The sequence below is a fragment of the Centroberyx gerrardi genome, chromosome 14, assembly GCF_048128805.1.
Source record: "Centroberyx gerrardi isolate f3 chromosome 14, fCenGer3.hap1.cur.20231027, whole genome shotgun sequence".
Taxonomy (NCBI): Eukaryota; Metazoa; Chordata; class Actinopteri; order Beryciformes; family Berycidae; genus Centroberyx; species Centroberyx gerrardi.
Window position 1 is genome coordinate 16,708,837 of NC_136010.1, and position 20,143 is coordinate 16,728,979.

General features: G+C 45.5%; 1 protein-coding gene across 2 annotated transcripts; it reads right to left on the minus strand.

Moving 5' to 3' along the window:
- Positions 1 to 31: 31 nt before the first annotated feature.
- LOC139931172 (uncharacterized) lies at positions 32 to 18,516 on the minus strand. Of its 2 annotated transcripts, none has more exons than XM_071924607.1 (3): positions 18,380 to 18,516; positions 2,358 to 4,156; positions 32 to 1,759 (listed from the first exon to the last, which is right to left on the minus strand). In XM_071924607.1, exons 2-3 carry the CDS (start codon positions 3,996 to 3,998, stop codon positions 1,295 to 1,297), a joined length of 2,106 nt encoding a protein of 701 aa, XP_071780708.1. In that variant the 5' UTR covers positions 3,999 to 4,156; positions 18,380 to 18,516; the 3' UTR covers positions 32 to 1,294. The 2 variants fall into 2 exon arrangements, with proteins under 2 accessions (XP_071780708.1, XP_071780707.1); XM_071924606.1 differs by lacking the exon at positions 18,380 to 18,516 and adding an exon at positions 7,505 to 7,632.
- Between the last annotated feature and the right edge of the window lie 1,627 nt (positions 18,517 to 20,143).

A 20,143-nucleotide genomic window follows, 5' to 3' on the forward strand; every position in this document is an offset into this window, starting at 1 on the left:
CCAATTAAATCTATAAAGCTTTTTTCCTTTATTTCTAGCGAACATCATATAACAGATTCACAATTTTAAAAATATACATTTTTATAGCTATAACATTTACAAAGAAAAATCAACAGGTAAGGTTTTCTTTTTGAAAATTCAAAAAAACAAACACAAAAACTAAAGTGAGAGAGTGTGCTGAATCAGAGGAGATACCCGTATCTGAGTTTAAAATACTTTCATCATTTTCCCTGCCTTCAAACATATACAGTACATAAAAAATGAAATGGGAACAGAAGCGTACAGTACACAGGGGTCAAGAGTATTCACAAAGCATCATGTTCCAACGTGTTATTAGCACCATTACTCCTCAGCCATACTGCACTTTTTACTCTTTCTGTCATTCAGTTTTTAATGGAAAAACACCATGAGTGTCGAGGCGATGTGGCACAGACCTGTCTGTGTGGGTGGGATTGTCTGTTACGCAGTTTTCATTAGTGTTCTTCCTTTCTCAGAGATAATGTTAAGAACATATTGGAGGGTAATGCCTTGACGAACAAATGTTTGACATGACTCCCAGTGAAGAGAATAAAAAAGGCGAAGAGTTGCTCATACATTCACCTTGCCTGCCCAGACCGACACGTAGACATCGGCTCAGAAGCAAGAAAATAAAAAACGAAAATGCATTGCGAAATTGACAGAGAGTTTGCATTAAATCTGTTTAGCATATTTACTGTATATAACATCTGTAATGTAATATATATTTTATTCATATATATATCTGCACTTCTTCAATAGCGTTTACTTTCATAACACTGATTGAAAATCGATACCCTGCAGAAAACACTGTCAGTAAGTAGGCGTGTGGGACAACCATTACAAAAACAGAGTGAACACAGACAAGTGCTTGATTGTCTCACTAAATGTCTCAGTGTGTCTCTAAGGAGCCATCCAAAGGTCCTTCAGCTGCTGCTCCTTTCAGGGTTGTGCTGAGTAAAGTGGGGGGAAGGAAAGAAAAGGACGAGGAGAGAAGAGAAAGGAAAAGGAAAGGCAAGGAAAGGAAAGGAAAGGAGCAGAGAGTAGAGAGGGGTGCAAGGAGGGCTCATCTGGGCTAGACTAGAGTGGACTGGGTTCATACTTTGGGCAGCAGTGTGGACACCCGTAAATTGTGTTTTCAATTTTTTTATTCCTTCCCTGCAACCCTGCCTTGAGGTCTCTCCATTGTATGTCTTGGTGGGTGCAACAGAGACAAGGAGGGTGTGTATGTGCTTGCGTGTGTGTAGGTATGTGTGTATATGTTTGCATGTGCGAGTTTCTACTGCCACTTCATTTGCTTGGAGCCATGAGGTAAATCCGAGAGGCTTTCGTCAGTTCCGGTCGGGGGCAGGGTGTCTGGGGCAGACCAACGCCTTTTGCGAGGGCGCGGCTGCTCCTGAGCGGGAGGGTCTGCAGCCGGAGCAGGGGGCGGGGCCAGAGCGGCGGGAGGCGGGTGGTGAGGAAGAGGGGGAGGAGGGGGCGGAGGCGGCATCTCCTCCCTGTGGGAGTTGCGGGACTCTCCTCCGGCCCTGGAGGGGAAGTGCGTGCGATGGGCCCTGGAGCCGGTACGCGTGTGTGTCCGGTGGGTTGGGGCGGGTGTGGGGGTGAGAGCCAGGCAGACATCACCCTCTGCGAGCTGGCGACAGGGCAGGCCGTACAGCTGTGTGGTTCTCTGGGGACAGCAAGAAGACCAGCCTCGGTCCCGCACAAAGAACGGATACTCCACCAAGACCTTCAGTAACTCCTAGGCAAAACAACAACAATGTTATACACTTGACGATGAGGTCACGCTTGTCTTTAACTTCATTATCTCAACAGTCAGATTGTTGTACATAATGATATGTGTAACTAATCAAACAAGCCCGAGGCCTTTGAGTAGAGTGGGTAGAGTGCTTTCATCACTGTTTAAATTATTCCTGCTCACACAAGCACCTGAGAAGAACTATGCACAGGGGCATCTACAGCCGAAACCAAGACTGTTCTGTATTCACACTGCATTCATCTTGCCATGTAGTTATTCATTATATGATTTGTAATTACATGCTAAAGATACCTATTACTGTAATCGTCATTGTTGGGTAAAACCCTTGTATCTCCCATCAACTAAGAATTAAGAGAAGCAACCTTGATTTCAGATTGAACACCATGTATTTTTGATTTTATTCAATGGGTTTTTAAAGGGTTCTATAAGGCCAAGGGGTTGTGGAATTTACTCAACCCATAGGAGACCATGGAATCTTTCAATTTTAAGTTAAAACATGAAAATCACCAAAATTGGGGTTACGAGTTTTTCACACGACAGCAGCGTAATGTTGGTAATTATAGTAAATGAGAAAGCTGACCTGAGTGTTGCGGTCTGTGAGGTGGACCTGCAGGTGGCTGAAGCCTTGTGCGTTGCTGGGAGCAATGAGCAGCACGGTGCAGGTGCTGAGGTGGAACTCCGGGGAGGTGTCCGCACTCCTCAGGAAGTCCTCGGTCCGCAGCTCCTCCACCCGCTTCAGCCGCCCACTGGCCAACTCGATCAGAGAACCCTTGGTGAAGTGAGGTAGGAGCGCAGGGGGAGATTGGTGAAGGGCCGGGGGCGAGGTGTGAGGATGGGAATACTGTCCGGGAGAGAACTCTCTCCCTCTGTCTCTGTCCCGTCGTCTCTCTCGTTCACTGTCTCTTTCCCGGTCTTTGTCGTGTTCTCGGTCCTTCTCTTTGTCTCTGTCTTTACTCCGTTCTCTGTCTCTTTCTAGGACTTTTTCTCTGTCTCTCTCTCGGTCTCTTTCTTGGTCTCTCTCCCGGTCTCTGTCCCGGTCTCTCTCCCGGTCTCGTTGTGACCTGTCATGGCTGTTAGGCAGGCCCAGGGGCGACTGTGGTGAGTTCCTCACACTGTGTTGCCTGGGCCCTGGCTCCCTGTGCAGGCTGTACAGAGGTGTTCCTGAGGAGCTGTAGAGTGGGTAGGCCTGGGCCTGTTGGCTGTGGTGGAACACAGATCCTAGGGAGTAGTAGATCTGGGCCTCGGCTGGTTGGGCCCCCTGGGGGTCCAACAGTCCCCCTCTCCCTCCCCTGGGGTCTGGTCCGAGACGATGGGGACTGGTAGAGAGTAAATTGGAGCTGGTCTTAACTATCCCATGGGTGTCCCTGTCCTGCAGTGAGGAATGTGTCTCAGGGCCCTCCTGAGCTTGAAAGTCTGAAAAAATTGCCCCTCCGGACTGGATACGGCCTGTCAGATCCTCCTGCTGTCTCCGCCCACCATTGGTATGGGAGCCGTGGGGACTGACGTCCAGTCTGTTTCTGCTGCTGTCGTTCCCATATTCGCCTGTGAGGGGGGGCCTGGAGGTTGGGGCAGTCCTGCTGCCTGGCCCATCCAGGCCGTTGAGCCTCTTCCCCAGGTACCTGTGTCTGGCTTCAACTAGGCTGGGGTCAGGATAGAGAGGGGGGTGGCTAAACAAGGGCGATGGGGAGAACAGGGGAGAGGAGCTGTAGTCCCGCCGGCCGCTATTGAAATAGGACCACATCTCTCTGGAATCGGCTGGGAAGGGAGTCTTAAAGGAGGGAGAGGAGGAGGAAGATGGGGAGGGTGGCAAGATGAGGGGGCCCTCTCCTCGGAGCCACCTGGAGTGGTGGGGGAGGGTTGAGGAGAGAGGATCTTCTCTCCAGGAGGGAGATCCTGTGCCCCTCCTCTCCCCTACCTGCCCTGGGAAAAGGGGAAGAGAGACAGAGGGAGAGTAGGCCAGCTGCCATGGTAGTGGCACGGGGAGGCCAGGGGCAGGGAGGGGCGGAGGAGAGGGTAGGAGATGGGGGTTTGGGTTAATCAGAGCCCTGTCGCTGTCACTGGCCTCCCTGCCTCCCTCCCCTCTCCCTGTGCTGGACCGACTCCGGAGGGGCACAGGGGGTTTAAACTCGTCCAGAGGGGCGTGCTGTTCTGCCGATCCTTGCCGAGACTCCCTCTTCTTGGGAGGGAGGCACTCTTTGCCGCGGTCGGGGCTGGGATTCATGGGTGGGCTCCAGCGGCAGTGGGGGCCCCCTGTGTGTGGGTGTAGGCTAGGTCACATGGGCCTCACGGGAGAACGAGGGGCGCAGAGAGAGGGGAGGGCCTCTACACAGCATCACTGTCAGATCACTGCTGACCCTTTAGCACTGAAGCACCGCTCACCTAGAGAGAGGAGAGGAAAAAGGAGGATAGAAGCAGAAAAGAGAAATGGACAAGGAGAGAGAAATAGGGAGAAAGGGAAGGATGGACAGCAGGGTGTGGAGAGACAGAAGCAAGAGAGATTAAATTAAGTGTGAACCTAGAAAATGGACAGTCTGTCAGGTCCTGGCATCAGTTGTAGTCAAGACTTAGCTGTCAGTCTGGTCAGATACATGCAAACAAACACTCAGCTACATCAGACAGATGGAGAGAAATCAGCCAATGACTCCCTCATCCAAACTGTTTCAGTCCAGGAAAGGTTAGAAACTCTTGGGTTTCTGATAGTTGTAGCTAATTAGTCATTATCAATGTGCGCTGCGGTGGGACTGAAACTACCCAACTTACTAGTCTCATTCAAACACATGACTCCCACAAGTGTTCTAAAAATATATTGTGCAGCCAGTGAAGTTCAGAGGCAGTGCAGTATAGATGTAAAAACACACACGCAGCACTCACAGCGGGAGACTTTTCATCTCTGACTCTCAGGGGATGATTGGAATATGTAGATACGTTTTTGTACCACTTTCATGAACCACCCCCACGACACCCCCGGGTGTTCTTTGTGTCCTATATAAGCTTACTACTAGCACTCTTCCTCTCCTCTCTCTCTCTCCATCTCTCTCCATCTCTCTCTCTCTCTCTCAGACACACATACGGACAGCAACAGACACACAAATACTCCCTCAGGCGGCTGCAACTCCCTCTTACTCCCCCAGTGATAGGCAAAGCTGGTCACCACCCACCCAAAAGCTGACAGAAATACTGTTGATATTGCCACCAGTTGTTGTGTGTACAGTATGAGTATGTGTCTTTGCATCTTAATTATTTGTCACAGCAGGGGTGTGGGGTGCGTGTTGAGTGTTTGTGTGCTCCTGTGTCTGTCCGTGTGAGTGTGTGCACGCATGTAAGCCGTGTTTGTCTATGTGCATGAGTGATTTTTTTTGTTTTTTTTTGTTTTTGAGAGTGTGTGAGTGTGTTTATCTGTTTAGGTCTTTGTGTGCATGTGTGTTTGTGTGTGAGTCGTCGAATGTGTCAGAGCTTTGCAGCCTTGTTTCATTCAGCGCGAAGTGCGGGGGAGCTCTACTAATTCTTCTCCAAACGCTCTAAATGAGCTCCTTTGAAGTGATGGCTGCCACGCCGCCAGCCCAGCTGTTCCCTCCATCACCACCGCCGCCATCGCCGCCGCCGCCGCCGCCGCCGCCGCCGCCACACCGCCATGCTGCCACTCAGCCCCGCACTCACCCGCAAGTCTGTCTGAACAGCCTGAATGCTACCAACTCTCCGCCGTCTTGCTAACCGCCACACTGTCACCATGGCAACTGTGTCCACACACATCCAGTCGGTTGGAGAGGTTAGATGGGGATACTCCGCGGAGAGGCGGGTAAACTGTTGCTCGTCAAGTCACTTGGTCCAAAAAAAGAATAAGTGTCGGAGTGGAGCAAGCTGTTCCAGCATCTGAGGGGAGAGGAGGGGGGAGGTGGTGTTGTTGTCCCTCAAATCTGGGCGAGGAAGATTCATTGTCTCAGACACTGACAGGAGGGGCATGGTGGAGTTCAAAGTGTGGGACTTGTTTATATCGGATCCCTGTGGTGATGAGTTTCACTATTATTAAAAACGAATAACCTTTGAAATCAGGAGGCTAGTTTATTGTGTCACTGTTGTCATGTGAAAACCTTGTAACTCCAATTTAGGTGATATTCATGTTTTCACTTCAGTTGAAGGATTAAATGGTTCTCTGTGGGCTACGAAAAATCCTAGACCTCTTGGGCTTTCCAAAATCCACTGTATACACTCAAAAATGCATTGTCAGCGAGCTAAAAAAAAAAAGGCTGCTTTTCGTAGTTCCTGAAAAGTTGACATTTTGGACATTCAGGGTTTTCACCTGACAGTGACAATATGCAGTTTAAGTGTTCAATACTAGAAAATATCACTAAATTCATTTGTGGTCAGATTATTATGTCAAATTTAAACTGAACTGTGAAACTTAATTTAACCACGTAGCCACATCATAATGCAGTCATATCATAGTTTTATGTCAGTAGGCTATATCATACTGTATACACATCCAATGCCTTCGATGCCACTTGTATGGCAACAGCCCTTATATAATAATCAGATTTTTCATCTAATTGATCATGATGACTTTCTCAATCTAACAGACATAACAAGCAGTTAATATGAACAATGAATGAACAATAACATGGCATCATTACATAGCCACATAACAAGGAATTATTGACAGAATGGAAATAGAAAGTGGAAAGCCTTGTTCTTTCCACAGTCATCAGTGAGTGGGTTCGATTATAGAACACTGCCAACAGTTTAAAAACAATAAACAAAAAAAAGTGATAACAATATGTGCAAAATGGAAAAAAATAATTTGCAAGTTTGAATGGTAGATTTAAAAGTTATGAATTTACGTTTTGTTACTGTGAATTCAGCAGTGTGCTTTTCATGCACTAGAACTTGCCAAGAACTTAAGTTTAATATATAAAACAAAACTGGTTCCAGTTTTTGTCCCCAAATGCCTCTTACACAGTTCTCATTTTGAAAGCCGCTGTTGTGGAACAAGGTGGGCCAAACAGACCCAATATAAACTTGCCAAGAAAAGTACAACAAAACAAAGAACACAATTGTGCATGTGGAGGAGTTCTCAGAGAAATGTCTTCTAACAGAATACTCCTACACAGAGCAGCCATGCATACAGAGCTGGAGTTTAGCTGGAGCTGGTGTGGTCGTAACATTTAACTATATCAAACAGATGGCTCACAAGCAATAATGCTGCATGTTCCCTCCAATGAAATTATCTTCAAGGCTACTCATTTGCTCAGCATGTACACCAACAATTTATACAAAAAAGGACCGGACTTTCATTTTTTGTTATAACCGCTAAAATAATTCACTAAAATTGCAAGTTTATTATTTATTACAGAACATAAAATGCATACATTCTTCAACCAGCTTTCATATAACTGACAAATCTGGCAAATCTATCGGCGCCACTCTGCCTCATCCCGCCTTTTCTTCAGATACATCTATGAGAACTTGCCAAATATATCTCTATACTCAGGACTGCAAACAACAGAAAAACTATAACACAGGTTAGTTTTGCCTACATCACTGTCAATCTCAATGAATAAGTCATCCAAAGCAATTGATAATCCGTTAGCGCTAGTTACAATAAGAAAGGGATAAAGCAGTCAATCAGCATTTATCAGGGGCTCCCGCTCCAGAGGAGAAGGTGGGAGCAGGCACACAGGTAGATGGGAGCTGCTAGTGTTGTGATGTGATGTGATGTCCAGTGAGACTGACCTTAGTGCGGGCTGAGCAGACGTCCCAGTGTTGGCAGCCATTCATATTCCAGTCCTCCCAGCGGGTCAACCCACTCCCAAGCTCCTCACTGTGCTGCACCACCGCCAGCTACAACACCCGCAGATATCAGCAGCCTCCAGCCACGCACTGCCTCTGATCTCTGTACGTATGAAATCACACTAGCAAGCCCACCAAACTGAGGGAAAGCACTGAGAGCCTGCTATCCGTCTCTGTGTCTGTGTGTGTGTGTGCGTGCTGGTGTGTGTGTGTGTGTGTGTAAAGGGGCTGAGGAAATGAGTAATATCTAGCAGTGAGAAACATGTCTGCTATGCAGAGCCACACAGGCAGACCAGTTGCTGCTGCCGCCCACTCGCTTTACTCACTGTGAGGGATACAAACATGCATGCATATATACACACACACACACACACACATACACACAAACAGTCACGGATGTAACACACAGATTATATGTTGGACAGATTTTATGCTGCCATTATACTGTATGCTGTTATACTGCACTTTAGTTCCACCAATTAAATTTAACATTAAAACACATTTAACATTAAAGGCACTCACACACACTTGTGCTCTCACAGTTGAACACTATATTTTCAAAAGGCATGAAGGCAGATAAAAGAGAGGGAAGGACAGAGGGGAGGCAGAGAGACAGTTGATGAGAGACAGGGAGGGACGTGGTAGGAGGCTCATCCTACACACACTCTCAGACTTAGGCTTCTGCTGCTGCTGCCTCTGACTCAAAACTAAACCTCACATCCATCACACACACACTCGCACACACACGCGCGCGCATGCACACACACATACTGTACTTGTTCTTTCTTGTTTATCTCTAGTTTTCATCTGAAGTTGTGTCCTTCGTTCTCATCAAAGCACTGACAAACCTGCCTGTTAAGTGTGCTTTTATGAATAAATTTGACTTGACTTCACATGCACACACACTGACACACACACACACACACACACAGACTCATTCGCTAACAGTAGTACTGCAGGAGAGCTCTGAATGATTTGCTTCAGTGATTCAGTCAGTGCAAGTGAAGTGTGTTGGTATGGCCGGACCTTATTAGGACTGAATGGTGAAAGCAGCGTGGCTCATTCACAGCGAGAAATCAGAAACCTGTCAAGTGCAGAAACCATTTACAAAATACTAAACAGGCCCAAGGTTGAAAATATAACACTATGCAAATGAACACCCCCTCCTCCTCCAAGAAACAGGGCCAAACCTAGCTTCAAACAGGCTTATGTTAATTATCACCCTAAAAGTGCAGAGCAGGAGCAAGAACATATTTGGGAGCACACTGTAGGATTTACTGGAAACTTACACTTGCCATGGGGAAATCACATCATTAGTGGTGTTTAATTGTAAAAGCAATATTTATGCTTTTTCATATTGGAAGACCAATGCATCCAGACTCCCAGACACAGAGCAAAATGCAGACTTAGTACCAACAACAGTCAATTAGCTGTGCAATCTCAATAGAAAGCTAATCAGACTGGTGAGCGTGTGCAGACACATCAGCTTGAAGGCCACGTTCAAACACTATCACAATGATGGGGCAATTGTCAAGAAAGTTGCCTTTGGCATTTAGGAGAACATTGCTTTTATTTTTCAAAGTGCTATGAATGGTGTTCACTGATGATATTCACTGAGGTTGTGTGGGTTGGCCTAAGCGCTTTCTGCTCTGGCATTTGTTGTTTTTGTGTAGGCTGGTTAAAAGTATCGCAATTAATGGAGACTAGAACTAAATATTTTAGGGCACAAGTGCTATGAGATTAAAGAAAAACTGAATTTTTTTGGGGGAAAGTACTGTCACATGTCATATGGGGATTTAACCAATATTCACTTTTGCATTTACAAATGTACAAACATGACAACAACTCTTGAAATAAGCGATCTGTAATTTGTGTCAAACTGCTATGAAAATGTAGTATTTTCAAACTGCTACGAAAATGTGATATTTTGGCAAAGGAATGTAACAAGGCTATAAATAAATTAGAAAACAATCACAAAGGTGAAATCAAATTAAAGAGAATCCATCTCGTCATAATTGCATTAATTTATATGAAATAAAACACAGCTTAGTCAGGCCAAGTACAGCTGGTTTCTTCCTGATTTATGATGCCTATTTTATTACCAAGAGGAAATTGTTTATTTCACCGTTATTAGATTTTGGAAGACTTAAAGAAAAAGCTTGTAATTTATAATTTGACAACTAATTGTACAGTTGGCAGCATATAAAACAGTCAACTATATTAACATGTTTGGATGCATATATTATAGAAAACAACTCAATACTGATAAGGTGTCAGTATTAATTAGCCATTTTAAATTAAATTGTCTAACCCATGATTATGTAGATAACCTTCCTACATAAATAAGTAGTATTACCTAAGTAATAGTAGTAGTAATACATAATAATACATTTTTCACTCACACCATTAAACCTTATGGTCAGCTAGTTAGTGAAAAAATGTATATTATATTAAAATATAAAAAAGTAAATCAAAGTGAATTAATTAAAGTGAAGTGAAGCAAATTAAATCATTATTTTCCTTTAAACATCATAGACTCCTCTGCCATGTAATGTAGTTCAAATACACTGTTTGAAAAAAAACAAAATGTTTCCCCTCTGAATTAAGTATAACTCTACAAAAATACTGACACACACCAGTGTTTGGTGTAAATTTAGACACACGGGTCCAGTCATACTGAAAGGGAAAGAAAGAGAACAAGAACTCGGCTCATCAAAGCGTGTTTACTACAATATAGAGATATAGAAATGACTGCTGCGTTCTACTTATGCATGCACACTTTTGATATTCAGCAGTAAGTTGAACACACACACACACACACACACACAAACAAACACATAAACACGAACAAACACGGTGGAGTCATACTGTGCTGTCAGTCACTTATGGCACCACGGAGACATTCGGCGTATACACTCTCTCTCTCTTTCTCTCTCTCTATCTGTCTATCTATGCTGCTTAAGCCATCCATCACACTGACACACACGCACACGCACACACACACACACACACACACACACACACACACACACACAGAGGGTCACGCCTAGACAAGAAAGGTCAGATGAGTCAAACTACACCTAACAGATCACAGCAGTGGAAGAATAAAGTAGCAACAGGGGTCAAAGACTTCTAGGTGAGATCTTACATCGTACTTTCACTCGCTCTCTGTCTCATCCTTCCCCTGAACATGAACCACATTCTCTCTCTCTCTCTCTTGGCTGACTTGTCCTTTTTAATGAGAACGCTGTTTTGTGTTGGTTTTTTTTTTTTTTTTTGGTTTTTTTTCTTCCTCATGCGTAGCCGGTATCGGGTGTCTGATCACGTTTCAGGCTGAGTGGGGGATCTATGATGGACGTCTGATGCAGCAGAAATTTGTTGCTGAATGTAACAGATCTGACCATAGAGGAGAGTAGAGGAGAGTAGAGGAGAGGAGAAGGGGGAGGGGAGGGGAGGTGGATAGAGGACATGCTGAGAAATGTTTGATAGGGAAAGGATTGATTTAGTCGGAGAAAGCGCTGTATGCGTGCGTACATGTGTGTAAGAGTGATAGGTAGATAGAATATGATGCTCCCTTAGGTGGCTTATGGCAAATGGTGTGTGTTAGAAGAGAGTGAGCAAACTTTGGCACAAGTTTTTGAAGGAGAGCTGGAGTGATGGAGGGAGGGATGGATGGAGGGAGGGAGGGAGGGAGGAGAGTACTACTTGCCCTGTGTGGTGGCTTACTCCACAGGGAGCCGGGCTAAGCCGATAAAAGGACAGGGTGATATGGGCGATAGCTTATTGGGCAAGGGGCCAGGTCAGCCTTCAGGGCCCTGACCCATTCTTAAACGGGATGAGCCAGCAGCCCTGCCCGCAATGAGGCTGGGCTTATGGCTCAGGAGTTACGTTTAACACCCATGCTCACATACACATACACCGACACACACACACACACAGTCTACATGCATGTATACAGAACATAAACACGCATGCATAGAATCAGGCGGGGACTTCTGCGCAAATACGCACACTCCCGGCAGTCTTTGTGTCCCTGTCCTGTGGCACAAATTGATGAAAATATCTATTGTGTCTGATGGATTACGGGCAGGATCAAGAGTGTTTGTGTCGTAAGTCCAGCGAAATAGATAGAACATACCACCTTCTAGAAACCGGAGTGGTAAGCGTAGTACACTTAACAAGTGAAGAGGAGGAGGAGAGGAAGAGAGTGGAGCAGTGTGAGTGATACAGGCTGGAGGGTGACGGCTGTAATGTATTGCTGGGTTAATCCCTGTGAATCCTTACTGGTACGGCCTAAGGCGGGCTTATAGTTCTGGGAGGAAATCCCCCTGTGTAGTGGTACAGGCCGTTAGCCCCTAGGGTATAAATAGGGCAGCTATGGCTCCTTAAGCTGGCTTTTACGCAATATCAGTTAAAAATATGACTTGACTAATTACATCCAGGTCAGCCACTCAGCAGAAGCAAGAATTCCTCCGCCGCCTCCTCCTCCTCTTCCTCTGACCACGGCTAATGAAGAGTACTGCAGCACTTTTTGTTTTTCTCTCTCTGTGTACAGACACAGAACACACACAAACACACACACACACACACACACACACATCCACATGAGCGCGCAAAACACGCACAGGTCAGCGGGGGAACCAGTGGAACAATTCGAGGTATTCTGCAAACCTTGCAGCTGACATTTTGGGAGGCGGGTGTTGTGTGTTGTTGTCATTCATTGACATTTAAGTGTCTTCTGATAGGAGTTTCATTTTTGCGAATCTCCCCTGTCCCAGTCTGATAATGCCTCCTGTGCGGCGTCTGCACCAACTATATGTTAAACCACAAGAGCTGGCTCTGGTTTCAGTTTGTATGCATCACATGCAAAGACAAAAACATGAAACAAACATCCACCACGGGTGAGGTGACAGTGTCACCAAATTCTTGTGCATTTATAGTGATGATGACACATATTGTTGACACATTGAATGAATAATCATGCCTGTGTCTTTGTATTCTTGCAGCTCACTGGAAAATAAGATTGTTTGATCTCAAGTAATTCTCAGTTTTTTCCTGTTTGCCATGCTATGCTTGGCTTCACTGGCACCTCCAGCCTAGTGACGCTCACAGCTCGCAGTCCCTCTCACTAGTTTGTGATCACTGCCTATCAGACCAGATTAGCCCAACTCAGAGCCCTTGATGCGAGTAGTACTCACACGCTATGAGATCAGTAGCTTACGAGGGGGTGGAGGGTGGAGGGAGAGATAGAGGAGAGGGGAAAGAGAGAAAGAGAGAGAGAGACTGAGAGGAGGGGAGAAACAGAGACAAAGAGAGAGAGAGAGAGAGAGCGAAAAAGTGTGTGTCAGAGCGACAGAGAGAGGTGGAGAAAGAGAGGAAGATTACTTTTCGTCTCAAAGATTTGTTGCTTTTGGCTTTATCCCCTGGCGACTGCCAGTCAGACTAGGTTTTTGTCGTTTCTCTGGTTTAGCAGCAAAATGTCAGCATGCTGTAAGCAAACAGAGAAACAGCATCTCCATGGAGAGAGCAGTCAGGTCACCCATTGGTAGCTGCAGTGCCATTCATCCTCGGAGAGACTGTCTAGACTGTCTTCAGAGATACTGTCTAGAGAACCTTTATCACTGCTGGTCTTCAAGGCAACATTGCTACACACTGCCATTATTGATATTGCTCTTTAACCCCTCCCACACCTGAGACCAAATCTGCTGCCCAGCCACACATCGTCGCAGCCGTTCACTCTATTCATCACTTATGCTCTTCGGTGCAGCCTAAAAGAGGGTGCTGTAAATTATATTGAAATAGGATTGAGTGGGCTTATTGCATTATTCTCAAAGTGGAAATAGGGAGAGTCCCAATTCCTCTTGAGTGACAACCTAAACCACTCAACCGTTAGATAACAGGATCTGACACAGGCTTCTGCCAATAATTAAAAAAAAAAAAAATTAAATTAGAGAAAGATGTTTAAGTGAGTGATTTCAATTTTGCTCATGATAGCGAAAAACTAGTTTGGGTGAATAGGAAAGCGAGATAAATGAATTTAAATAAAAAAGAGGCAAGGGTAGGAAGGGCATTCTCGTAACTCAGAGTTGAATCAGGATTTGAATTTAATATGGTAATATTAAAATTTGACTATAGGGGGGTAATAGGGTAATAGGGTGATAAACATCCAGCTTAAGGACACACTTTGAGGATGCTATCGATGGTATAGGCTACAGGATGTCTCAGATGTTACACTTTCTGTACAGCGATACCAAAACCGATACTGTGCAGTGTGTTGTGTTTGTGCACGGTGGGCCTGTCTGTGGGTCTGAGAGCAGATCGACTTGTATGGGCTCCAGCAGGCAGGCAGGCCTGGCTGAGAAGGTGTGGGTGTAAGTGGTGGGTGGCGGAGTTGAGAGGTCGTTGACCCCCGTTGTAGATGTGGTGTGGAGGAGGAGGAGAACATACTGCTCGATCATACACAGGGGTTAGCGAGTCTAGGCCAAAGAAAAAGAATCCATACGGAAAACAAAGAGTGGAGGAAAAACTCAGCGAACTGACAGATTGGTGTTTGCATACAAAGTTTCATGTTTGCGTACGCACACACACACACGTACACACACACCTTCGCTCACCACATAAGCGCATTTGAAGGTAAATACACACTAAGTGACACCACTTCCTGCACCCGTCTCTCAAGGGACACCCCACCGACAGGTGTGTCTGCCACTTTAAAGTAGTCTGGCATGATGTCAACTGTCTTTAAACACCTGCCTGTGTTTGGGATTACTCATCACACTGCTGGCTCCTCAGCTGTGGTCCCAGGCCAATTCCCATACCCTTCCAAGAGTCAGAGTGCTGATCTGGGAACACTGGCCAGGTCCCCTTCACTCACTCAAAAATGCGTCAGAGGCAAAACTGATTCCTGATCAGCATACAGTACATCTTCAGAGAAATTTGTGTAATATCTGCCCACTTAGCTATTGATCCCCTCCTATAAGGTTTGCAGTAAGGCGAGTTGATCCTGGATGTGGACCCGTATATCCTTGGGGAGCTGTGTTGGCAGGTATGCATGTATTGTATGAGGGTTGCAGTCAATTCACTTTCACTTCCATCAATTCAAAATGTGGATTTTCTTCAAAATCCAAGAACTGTATATGTCTTTTGCCACGAAAAAGGTTCTCATATTCAATCTGTAAGGAAGGTACAGAAAAATAAGGCTGTATCCCTGTGACTTGCACTTTACGTTTTGAATTGAGTGAAGTATGGTTATGTTAGGTTGCCTCACATGGTTGCCTCGTGTGGAATTTACATATTCGTCTAGGTTTCTTCCCACAGTCCAAAGACTTGCAAGTCTGGATTGAAGACTCTAAAATTGCCTGTAGGTATGAATGTGCATGTAAGTGACTGTCACACATCCTGTCATGTACTGGTGACCTGCCAAGGGTGTTTCCCTGCCTTCTGCTCCAGCCCCCCGAGACCCTGAAGAGGAATATGTGGGTAGAGAAAATGAATGAATGAGTAAGGTTATGTTGGATTAGACAGCAGCCACCGATACCTGCTGCCCTGCCGCTCCCACAAAGGGTTTAACAGGGTTAGAAACCAGATTCCAATTCCAATAAAGCATACCACACAGTCTCTGATATACACCAACATTCACACTCAAACACAAAGGCAATTCATTCTGCCGAGCGAGTGCGGTGCGTGTGTATGAATGTGCTCTTCACTCCCTAAGTTTGCCCCATCTTTCTTTCACTTTCCCCCCCACCCACTCTGTGTCTTCCTCTCTCTTTCCCTCTCACTCTGGTAGCTAGGTGTTAGAGAGCGCACACTTAACGTGGGTGAGAGTGCTAGAGTGTATGACTGTCAACACAAGGGGCAGGGTGTCTGTCTGTCTGTCTGCCTGTGCGGTGCTGTAGGTGGAGAGGCACGGCAGGGCGTGAAGGAGCGCTGTGATAATGACAGGCCATGCATTATATAACATGCAGATTGCATAAGGCAGAAGATTATTTTAGGTCCAGATATTGAGGATGTATAAGTAATTTTTTTAGTGGGCGTACAGCACCATGTGTGCCTCTAAGTGCACTGATCTGTGTGTTCGTATAAAAATGTTCTAAATTGTGCTCATTTTTGTGGTTTCTTTCGAGGAGTGTGTGGGTGTAAGTAAAGTAAGTGTATTATCTGTTTGTAAGGAGGGGGCATGAATGTTTTCAGATTTCTTTCATAGCTATCTGCATATCAAAACAAGTATGTGGGTACGTTGGCACATTTATGTACGGCGTGCATGAGGGTGTCTGTATTGTAAGCTCCCACTCATTATCACTTTTAGACTTCAGAGAGTTCCAGTTGAGGTTGGGCAACAGTTGCTTACATGCACACAGATATCCTAGTTGTCGGGTGAAAACCGGGTAAAATTTTGGTGATTTTCACGTTTGAACTTTGGATTACTCCTCAATGGGTCGATAAAGTTCTATGACTCTTGGGTTTGTAAAAACCCTTCAGAACTAATTGGGTAATCCGAAAAATGCATAGTCGCCAAGCTCAAAACAAGGCTGTTTTTCTTAGTTACTGAAGAGTTGACATTGTGGAAATATGAGATTTGCATCTGACATCACTCACTCACTCACTCACTCACTCACTCTCTCACTGTCTCACTCACTCTCTCACTCACTCACTCACTCACTCACTCACAAAAAACACACAAAACACAAGGCGCAGTCCTATAGGATGTGTTGTGTGGAGTCACAGAAGTGAGGCAGAGCAGATAGAGTCTCCCAGTGCCACTGCCTCCTCTGTGTGCCTCGCTCCATGCATGAGTGTGCCCCTGTAAAAATAGACCTCTTAAAGGGCCAGCAGCCACTCAACCTTCTCCCACAAGAGGCCTGTTCTGCTCCACAGACTGACACTACACTAAGAGACAGGGGACGGGAGAACATACTGTATTTCTCATTCAACCCGCAGAGGTAAGTTGTGATGGTTTTTCCCAAAGATATAGAAACACACCCACATTCAGTTGCTCTTTGTCATCTTTACATCATTCATGAGGGCAAGTCTCTGCTCACTATCTCTTCAGTCGCATAGCAAGAGTCAAGTTGGAAATAAAGCTCCAGGCTTTGGCTTAGTGAGTTGCTATAGAACAAGTATTTAGCATGGGAGGCCTGGGTTCGAAGCCAGCTGAGAGCCCCGCCCTGGCACACACTCTCACAAATACACCGTCCCACAGTCACAATCCCTGCAGCATGTGACTTTGCCTCATCATGCTAATGACAAGGGCAAATCCGACACCAAAAACTACAAACTGGAACTGGTCCTGCTGATTAGGCATACTTTTTTTTTTACTATGCATCTGAAGCAAGCGTTTCCATACAAACTGTTAATGAAGCAATCCTTTGGATATCGGTGACATTGGACTTCCTCTACTCTCTAAGGTAACTATCAGATCATCCTCATAACTGAAATTAATTTGATGAAATCCGCAGGGACAAATGTTGTAAGTCTCGCTTCGAACACATCTATAGCTGAGAACTGTTTGAACCTGTGAAACGTGGTGTGATCCCTATATGCAGCATATGGTATATCACTGCAGCAGAAGGACCATCCTGCCATAACAGAAATAGGCATACAGAAATCATAATCATGCACATAGGCGCATCTCCCCATCCAGACCATCCAGAATGGAGAGGAGCGAGGAGGGGTCGAGTGGAGTCGATAATAGGACCACAAACACACTTTTATCTTCCCAACAGTGGGACGTAGGAAACAGACAATCCATCAAGTAGAGTTAAAGCCAGAATGGAGAGGAACAAAATGGAGCGGCACAAGGAGGGGTCAAGTGGTGTCAATAATTGGACCACAAGCACACTTTCACCTTCCTAACAGACGGACGTAGAAAACGGACAAATGTACAGTTAAAGCTGAAGCCCGAGTCGAACTGGGAGCTGCCGCTGGAAGTTCTGTCATCGCGTGTTTTCTCATGTATGTTGTGCAGTGGCAGAAACAGAAATCAGATCATAAGCCTATCCTGGTGCACCTGCCACATCCCCCGGCTGCTGTGTCCATGGTCTTTCCCAGACTTGCCCTCAACATCTGTACCCCCTATTCTCTCTCTCTTTCTCTCTTTCTCTCTCTCTCTCTCTCTCTCTCTCTCCCACCCAATCCCCCTCACACACACACACACACACACACACACACCCCAACCCTCCTCACCAATCTAATTTCCGTCCCTCCTAGTGTAAGCGGGCTCCTCCAGGGCCCCTGGCTATCTCTGGACCAGGGCTATTTCAGCCCACTGCTCTAATTCTGAAAGTCCTGATCTGCCGTCAGGCTGAGTGATGAACCTACACCTCTCTCTCTCTCTCCCTCATACACTCTCTCCTCTCCTCTCTCCTTCTCTCTCTCCCGCTGTCAGTCGCACTCTCCCTCTTTTTCACACTCTTTCCGTCTCCGTGCTTTTCTCTTGTGCGCACATCCACGCACATGCATATGCATATACTCTCTCTCACACACACACACCCACGCGCACAGGTAGTGACTCGCATGCATGTATACATCTACACCCACACACACACACATTTCAAACATATTTCATCACTATAATTAACCCGGCTCACTTTCAAGCTTACTGCTGTTAACAGGAGGATATACAGTACGTATGCACAGTAGCTCCTAAAGCCATTCCCACTGAACATCCAGAACAAGCCAATACAGCAGATTGTTTATCCCTTCATCCAAAGTTGGCTTGAATACACACGCACACCTCCGCTCCCACTCTCCTACACGCACACACGCACACACACACACACACACACACACAGAGGAGGAAGCAGTGTGGTCACATACCTCTCTGGGTGCCTTTGCGTAGCGAGTAGCAGAGAGTTTACTCATTGGATCAGGCGGCAGCAGGCACGTAGGAATATCCAGTTTTGAGACTGCGAGCCTCTTCCTCCTCTCTCTCTCTCTCTCTCTCTCTCTTTATCTCTCTCTCTCTCTCTCTCTTTATCTCTCTGTCTCTCGCTATTGCTCAGCCTTCCCTCCCTTCACTCTATTCCTGCCTCTCCTCCTTCTCACACTCTGTACGCCTGTTTGCTCTCTCTCTCTCTCACCTCTGAAGCTCTCTTTCCCTCCGAGTGCACTCTCTCTCCCCAGCTTGCTTGATCTCTCCAACCCCCTCCTTCTCTCTTTCTCTCTCTCCTTCCCTCTTACTGACACACACTTTCTATCTCTCCCTCACAACTCCAATCTATGCTCATCCCTCTTAGTAACTCTCTGACACACAGTAAACCTTTATAACTTATTCTTCCCCTTGTCTAATATGCTGACTCTCTCTCTCTCTCTCTCTCTCTCTCTCTCTCTCTCTCTCTCTCTCTCTCTCTCTCCCTCTCTCTCTCTGGGAGTGTATAATTAGACAGAGCTCAGTGGTAATACAGTCAGGCTCATTGTGGGAGCCTTAGCATTGCTGCTGGGCGGCTCGTGTTTGGCTGATAGCCCAGTGGCTTCGCTCATTAACCTCCCTTGAGCTGCAGAATGGACCGGCCCACGGCTCACGCCATTGGCCGCAACACCTCAGCCTCTTAACCAATCACAGCCCACAGGAATGATGGGAAAGGTGTGCTGCCGGACGTAGAAGCGAAGTAAGGTGAGGGAGCTAAACATAATCACTATTAAACTGCTGTCACCTGAACTGTTAAGGGTGAAGTATAATAGCCTACAGGTTAGTCACATCTGATAGGCTGAGGATTTTATGTAAGTCGGTTTTTATACACTGGCGTAGCAGAAGGAACACTAATTTGAGTCATAATTACTCAGTTCTCTCTTAGTTCAATCACTTGTTCATGATCTGGCATCATGTGCTTTTCTTTCAAGCATGAAACCACTAAAGACCACTCACACATCGCTTTGTGAAACCACTCCGAGGCATGGAGTGCCCAGTGCGATGGAGCAATAAGTCATATGCTCCCTTTACTGTACTGCCTGCCCCAGTTCACATCACATATGACCTTGCATAAACCCTCCTGGGAAGCTTCCTACATCTTACTGAAGGAAGTACGCAGGGAAAAGAGAGATGGTACTTGGGGAAAGCAAATTTGTTTAAAAGAAAAGTAAACACTTTAAAAGCAATAGTCGAAATGTAATTTTTAAACAAATGTTTGAAAAATCAAATCAGCTATGAAAATCTATTGTTATTCACAGAACTAAATGGATTTCACCATAGTCATAAATGGCCTATGATTCATTTGGGCTTGAGGTATGAGTTATCGATTAGAATCTACAGTTAAAACATAAAATAACTTAATGATAATTTTGCTGTTACTGAACAAATCTACTTGAACTCTTGTCCATAACTTAATAACAAACTTTATTAATACTTTATACTTGATTACTGATTTATATCATCCAGTATCGTGATTTATTTATCTTTGATCCGCATTTATCTTCAAACCTCTTACATAAGCAAATTGTTCCACATTAAACATTTACAGGTGCATTTACATCGCATTATCAAGGGAAAGAAAGTGAGGTTAAGTTGTATTAGTAACATGGTACATAGTCAATTGTATTTTCACACTCTTTTATGTCCGTGTTTCATTATTTTTTCATGTGCTT